Source organism: Octopus bimaculoides, chromosome 2 (assembly GCF_001194135.2).
Source record: "Octopus bimaculoides isolate UCB-OBI-ISO-001 chromosome 2, ASM119413v2, whole genome shotgun sequence".
Taxonomy (NCBI): domain Eukaryota; kingdom Metazoa; phylum Mollusca; class Cephalopoda; order Octopoda; family Octopodidae; genus Octopus; species Octopus bimaculoides.
In genome coordinates, this window is record NC_068982.1 from 167,325,547 (window position 1) to 167,332,749 (window position 7,203).

Genomic DNA, 7,203 nt, shown 5'->3' on the forward strand with positions numbered 1-7,203 from the left:
ATTCTATTGGCCTCTTTTATCAAACTGCTAAGTTATAGGGACTTCTTTCTGTTTCTGTCTATGAAATCCACTTACAAGGCTTTGGTAAGCTTTGGGCTATAGTAGAAGACACTTGCCCAAGGTGCTACACAGTGGGACTGAACCCAACCATATAGCCATGCTTCTGTATATAATTTTTTGTTTTTAAAACATTTTTGCCATTTCTGTGGGTTAGGCAGTTCTTTAAATTCAGTTGGTGCATACATTATTGGAACATGTATTTTACAGTTGGATTTCTGGATGTTTACTATTCCTCTGTGACTTAGAAGAGGCCCCTATTTTAGATCAGTATATACTATACACTCAGCAGAGTAATGTTGTTTAACTCCTGGCTAGCTTTCATTGAGAGAGCCTATGTATATGTGTGATAAGGTTCAGGTGTTGCTGTGTGGTAAGAAGCTTGCTTCCCAACCACATGGTTCTGGGTTCAGTCCCACTGCATGATATTTTCGGCAAGTGTCTATTACTATAGCCTTGGGCTGATCCAAGCCTTGTGAGTGGATTTGATAGACAGAATCTGAAAAGAAACCTGTCGTGCATATATGTATATATCTATGTGTGTGTGTCTTTGTGTCTGTGTTTATTCCTCCACCACTGCTTGACAACTGGTGTTGGAGTGTTTACTTCCCTGTAACTTAACAGTTTGATAAAAGAGACCTATAGAATAAATATTACGCTTTTAAAAATAAAAGTCTTGGGGCCCGATTCATTTGACTAAAACACGTCAAGGTGGTGCCCCAGCATGGCTGCAGTCAAATGACTGAAACAAATAAAAAGATTAAAAAAAAAAAGTTGTTTGTCAAATATAGAGAAACAGTAACTGTGATACTGTAACAGAGTCTACTTTACTTGCTCCTGCTGTGGTCACTACCGGAATCTACTAAAGCACATTGGACAGTAGTGGGAGCACAAGCATTCTTGGATTTCCACAGTGAAGTCTTGTTACTAGCAGTTGTTGAATTGTGATAGTGCACTGGTGAAGTTATATGAGAGGGGTGGGTAGAACAGGCTTCAACATGGCTACTCACATCTAGTAGGGTAAAGAGTGGGAGAGAGAAATAGAAAATTATCAGGAGCTGCAAGACATAGATAATGGCAGTGATGTGCCCAAGTGGCTTCACAAAACACACTTGGTTTAAGTTATCTATAATGATAAAGAACTAATTTAGGCATGTTTTCTGTCTAGTCAGTTAGTGGTTTTGTTTTTAAAGAGGTTTCTCAAGTTAAATACCTTCAATAACTCACTGCCACAATAAAAAAACAAACAAACAATGATTTTATATATAAGGAGAAGAAAAACTAATATTAAATAGTAACAATAGTAATTACATTTAAAGAAAAAGCGTATTACATAGCCATTGCATGTATCCGTTTGAGTTCTTGTATGGATGGTCTGTTTAGCAGAATTCTGGTGTGGCTAATAATTTTCTCAGTTTATAAAGAATGAACCAAAAATCACACACTTACTTATACAACAAGATGAATAGAGCAAAGATTACAATGACTCCATGAAACAGGATGCTATTCTATGCTATGCTACTAGAAACAAATCTCATGATATCCACTGAAATATCTTCTGTAAAGTTTCCCATCTATTCTTTACATGATGAATCTAAACAGGTTCTTATCTATTGCTAGATTCCAGAATCAGCTGCAGCGATACAATAAATAACAGTAGCTATTAGCTGCTTGCTATCTTTCCTGTTGGAATTTCTTTTGTCTAACTTACAATATACTGTGAAAAAACGAAAATCTTGTTTCATCTGTTATAAATATTACTCTGAGAGTAGTCTCTACTCTATGCAATTGCTAGCTTGTTAGTAATAACAATGAAATCTCCATCAGATCACATCCTGCCATCTTAAAATTAAAGAAAGGAGATACTGGATAATATAACTCTAAGTTCAACATCCACTATATCTGCACAAAGAGTAGAGTGATCATGGCTGAAACATCTGCTTAATCAGTGTTGATCAGGATCTAAACAGCAGCATTACTCACTTCAGTGTTGTGCAAAAATAATTATTTTTAAAATGTAGAGTAGTCCAAAAGTCTGGTCAATCCAATATTACAATGTAATAAAGATACATAACTAAGTTTTAATTAAAAATAAAGGCAATATTCTATGGAAGACTTTGTAGGCTGGGTGTTTTGTAAACCTATTAATTGCAGTTCCTACTGGAAACATTAAACAGATGAGCAATAAATCTCCCTTGATAGGTTGTTAATTTATCACTGTCAAGTTTCCTAGAAAGATATTTTCACCTACTTTGATATAACTAAACCACATAAGATGAGCGTGGCCGTTGCCAGTACCACCTGACTGGCCTTCGTGTGGGTGACACGTAAAAGCACCCACTACACTCTCTGAGTGGTTGGCGTTAGGAAGGGCATCCAGCTGTAGAAACTCTGCCAAATCAGATTGGAGCCTGGTGTAGCCATCTGGTTTCACCAGTCCTCAGTCAAATCGTCCAACCCATGCTAGCATGGAAAGCGGACGTTAAATGACGACGACGACGACGACATAAAATTTAGTTTCTCTAGGGACCAAATTAACCCCCAGCAGCAGTGGAAAAGTAATTTGATCATGAGAGGATCATATTCACCTGACCATTTTGAATGTCACTTGTATAAATATTACCATGCCACCCTCTTTCATCTTGTTTCAGCCATTGGATTGGGCCATGCTGGAGCATCACCTCGAGGGGTACCCTATCAGCCGCTTTTGCTGAACTTCTAAGTTGCAGGGATGTAAACAAAGCAATACCAGGTGATGGTGGTGGAAATGTGTACGTGTACACATTGTATTTAAACACACACACACACACACACATGACAAGCTCCTTTCATTTTCCATCTGCCAAATTCAATCACAAGGCCTTGGTCAACTATAGAAGACACTTGCCCAAGATGCCATATTGTGCGACTGAATCCAGAACCATGTGGTTGGGGAGCAAACTTCTTACCTCACAGCTATGCCTGTGCCTTATAATTTCATATAATTACAAGATGTTATAAATGTTGAGTTAACTTTTATAAATGCTGCTTTATTTAGGCTTAGATAACTTACAACTTACCAGGTGTTTTCTGCAAATCTGTTGCTTTTTCCAACCTGTACTATTCCTTGTGAATATTTATAAAAATACTCACTAGTTAATTTCCCATTGTATTTAAGCAATGCTTTGCAGCTGATATTTAAAATTTTTTTCTTTTCATATTTTAAAATTCAGTTTGTGTAGAATTAGCTGCTGATATTTACTATTGAACATGCTGTTAGCATGCCTACTGAAATGATTATTGTAATTCTATTTTCTGCCTACAAACAATGATATTTAATTGTCCTTAATATATAATTGGTGCAAAGTAGTGAGCTAGCATAATCATTAGCACACTGGCAAAATACTTAGTGGCATTCCATCCATCTTTACATTCTGATTTCAAATTTCGCTGAAGTCGACTTTGCCTTTCATCCTTCTGGGGTTGATAAAATAAGTACCAATTGAGGACTGGGGTTGATGTAATCTGAACTTTCTGGCCTTGTGTCAAAAGTTGAAACCAATATATAATTGGTGCAGACGTCGTTACTCCATTTATTTTGAGAAGGTTTGTCTTCTGTTAAAGCTATATTATAAACATATTGCTGAAATATTGTTGTAGTGCACCTGAGCACTATACAATAAGCTCGTCATTATTATTTTATACTTAATGTTACTCAAACACTATAGGAAGCTTATGAGAGCACTTGTGAAGAACTCATAAAGGAAGTGAACACAATGTTGGCTCCTGTCTATGAAGAAACTTATTGTAATGTTATAATGGCCGAATGCTGATAAGTTCCTATGTAAATTTTAAAGTTTTCAACTTGATGCCTGGTCTTTAAATAAAATCCTTTAACATTGTTTCAGAAAATGTTACATTTTGTGTTATGTGATTAGGATAAAAAGAAAAGTAGAATGGTAGTCAGTATATAGTCTTTTATTCTTTCGCGTATTTCAGTTGTTGGACTGCAGCCATGTTGAGGAATCATCTTGAAGAGTTTTGATCAAGCATATCGACCCTAGTACTTATTTTTCTTTTTTAAGTCTGATACTTATTCTATCGATCTTATTTTTTGAACTGCTAAGTTACAAAGATGTAAGCAAACCAACACCAGTTGTCAAGCAGTGAAGGATGGGGCAAAGACTCAAACACATATGACAGGCTTCTCCACAGTTTTTATCTACCATATTCACTCACAAGGCAATGGTTGGCCTGAAGTTATGGGAGAAGACACTTGCCCAAAGTGCTCTGCTGTGGGACTGAACCCAAAATCGCATGGTTTTGAAATGAACTTGTTAACCAAATAGCTATCCCTGCATTGATATTCCATGACTTATTAATTTATATTATTTAGATAAATGTTACAACTCATTACATTTATCACTGTAACATTACTTTCTAATCCTTTATTTTTCAAGCTGTACACTGAGGCCTTCTAAAACAACTCACTGCATTTATCTCTTCTACCAACCACAGACTATACTAAACATTATCTTCAGCTTGTCCTCATCTGACTAGCACTCCTCTCTGAACTTTCTTATTCAGAGTTTCCTTTTTAAATGCTAACTGGCAACAGCTTGTATTTGATATCAACCATACCAACCTCACAGAGTTGCCTGTAATAGCCTAGGAAGATCTGAAAGCTAGTGGCACTTTCTAGCTTCTTCAGACTAGCTATTTAAAGTAGAATTTAGTGAAGAAAATGAGATTTTTTAGAGATATTATAAGAGTTAGCTTTGGATTATAAAAATGGAAATTGCTTTCTAATGTTCATTATGTTTTTGACTAATTTTCTATCAAGATCTATATGACAATTCATTTTATGGTTTTGGTATCTTCATAGATTCCACATCAATTCCTCTTTATGGTTAGGATTAAGTGAGCATGAGTACCTGCTCATACCTTGTGAACATGTGTCACCTTTTATGCCAGTGTCTATTTATTAAGAATATAAATGATTAATTTCAAAGCTACTTGTCCTTTTTTATTGTGTATTCTCCATGTCTTCACCCAACATGCATCGTTTGTTTCTATGATGTATTTCTTTATTCATGGAAGAATGAACTAGTGACAGACCTTTGGAATAGTTACTCGTCTAACCTGCTCAGTGTCACAGCTGAATTTCTCTCAATACAGTCTACATGACCTTGCTAGAATGCCACTAAGTTACTCTTCAGTTGACTGCCTTCGTTTCATAGGTATATTGACAGTGTCTACTCAATAAAATAAGACAAGCAATAACAATGCATGCAGTGATGCTACATGAACTAAGTTTGAATAAAGAATGGAGTACCTGTGGTTGGAATGCTTTTGTTCACAGGTCTGCTCAATCAGCACTGAATTAAACAATAACTACCTTCTTAGTATTGTGTAAAGATGATGTTTTTGTAAAAATATAGAGCACTTTTTATACACTGGCTAATCCAACATAAATATAATGCTGTTTATACCCAGTTGTTCTTTTAACAATTAGTGTTCAATTTATTCTTGGGCAAGAAGTGAACTTTTTTTGTAACAACTTTTACTCTTTTGTTACCATATTTTTGTTGAAAATCTTTGTTTCAATTAATTTTGAAAATAATAAAGAATTTATAAGCTGGTGTTTGCAACATAAATTAACATGGAATTTTGATGGAAGGTTTTAAGATCACTTTAGAACAGGAAGTTTCTGTCTTAGAACTAGGAGTTGTTTTAGGCAAGTTGGTGTCAGAAGCATTAATAAAACTGTAATGTAAGATGGTAGTAAGGAAACAAGCTAGTTAACATAAATTAGCATGGAATTTTGATGAAAGGTTTTAATTCAGATCACTTTAGAACAGGAAGTTACTATCATAGAACGAGGGGTTGTTTCAGGCAGGTTGGGGGTTAAAAGGTTTAGGTATTTATCTGTAATGTAAGACGGTACTAAAGAAACAAGCTTGTTTTAATATGACACTTGTGGAATTGTTTCCTTGTATAAATTATTAATATTTTGTATTAGTCATGGTTTCACTGTTTGTTCTACTTTAATCTAACTAATTAGTTGTATTTAAAACCTATCTAATGTTTTACCCCCCTGTTAATCAAAATATGTCTGTTATATTATTCTGAGTAATAAAAAGTGATCAGCCTGATGACTTTATCTGTTTGTTTTGTTTATCTATATTACATTTGTTTCTAGTAGTATATTCTACAAGTTTTGTTTGTATAATCAGGATCACATTGTTCATGTCCATCTTTTTTTTAAGCCAGTAGGGTATGATTAAGGTTGATTTTGTTGCTATTTCTATTTCAGGTTCATACATGCATGCATGCATACCTACATTGTAACACCCCGTCCCCTTCTCTTTTCTATTTATTACCAACCCTTCTAACTCATAGTGTTCTATGTTTCATCTCCCTATCATCTGTGTCATCTTTCATCATCATTTTGACTCCCTTGTTCTTTGTAGGTACCTGTGTAAGAGACTGTATTGAAGTAACCTCATCCCTCTATCCAGTACACTGTAGCCTTGCTCTTGTCTACTACAAACAATCACTCTCTGTCTTCTAGGTCACCTCTTGCCACTTATCACCTACTCTTAGTTTTATCTCATTACACATGTTTACCTTTGTCTACCTTTGCTATTGACTATCACTCCCCTTTGACTACACCTCAAAGAACCTTTCTATTTCCACTAATTCATTCTGGCCCGTTGATGTCATTGCACTTTCTTGTAATCTCTTCCTTGGCAACCTGAAAGAATGGAAACGTCTGATGTTTTGAGGCACTCCTGCTCATCTTACTCATTTCTGGTTGTGCTGCTGTTAGTGCTCTCTCATACTTCCTTCTTCTGTTCACTCCATCATCATCATCATCGTTTAACGTCCGCCTTCCATGCTAGCATGGGTTGGACGATTTGACTGAGGACTGGTGGAACCGGATGGCAACACCAGGCTCCAATCTAATTTGGCAGAGTTTCTACAGCTGGATGCCCTTCCTAAAGCCAACCATTCAGAGAGTGTAGTGGGTGCTTTTACGTGTCACCCGCACGAAAACGGCCACGCTCGAAATGGTGTCTTTTATGTGCCACCCGCACAAGAGCCAGTCCAGGGGCACTGGCAACGATCTCGCTCGAAAACCCTACAAGGCCAGTCAGGCGGTAT

General features: G+C 36.2%; 1 protein-coding gene across 1 annotated transcript in view; it reads left to right on the forward strand.

Annotated features, from left to right (window-relative positions):
- Window positions 1–6,151, forward strand: part of LOC106872980 (serine/threonine-protein kinase 10-like) — a 73,781-nt gene extending 67,630 nt beyond the window's left edge. The window contains exon 3 of the mRNA XM_014920170.2: window positions 4,036–6,151. Within this exon, the coding sequence (XP_014775656.1) occupies window positions 4,036–4,071 (36 nt within the window). The 3' untranslated portion in view covers window positions 4,072–6,151. The remainder of the gene's footprint in view (window positions 1–4,035) is intronic.
- The last annotated feature ends 1,052 nt before the right edge of the window (window positions 6,152–7,203 follow it).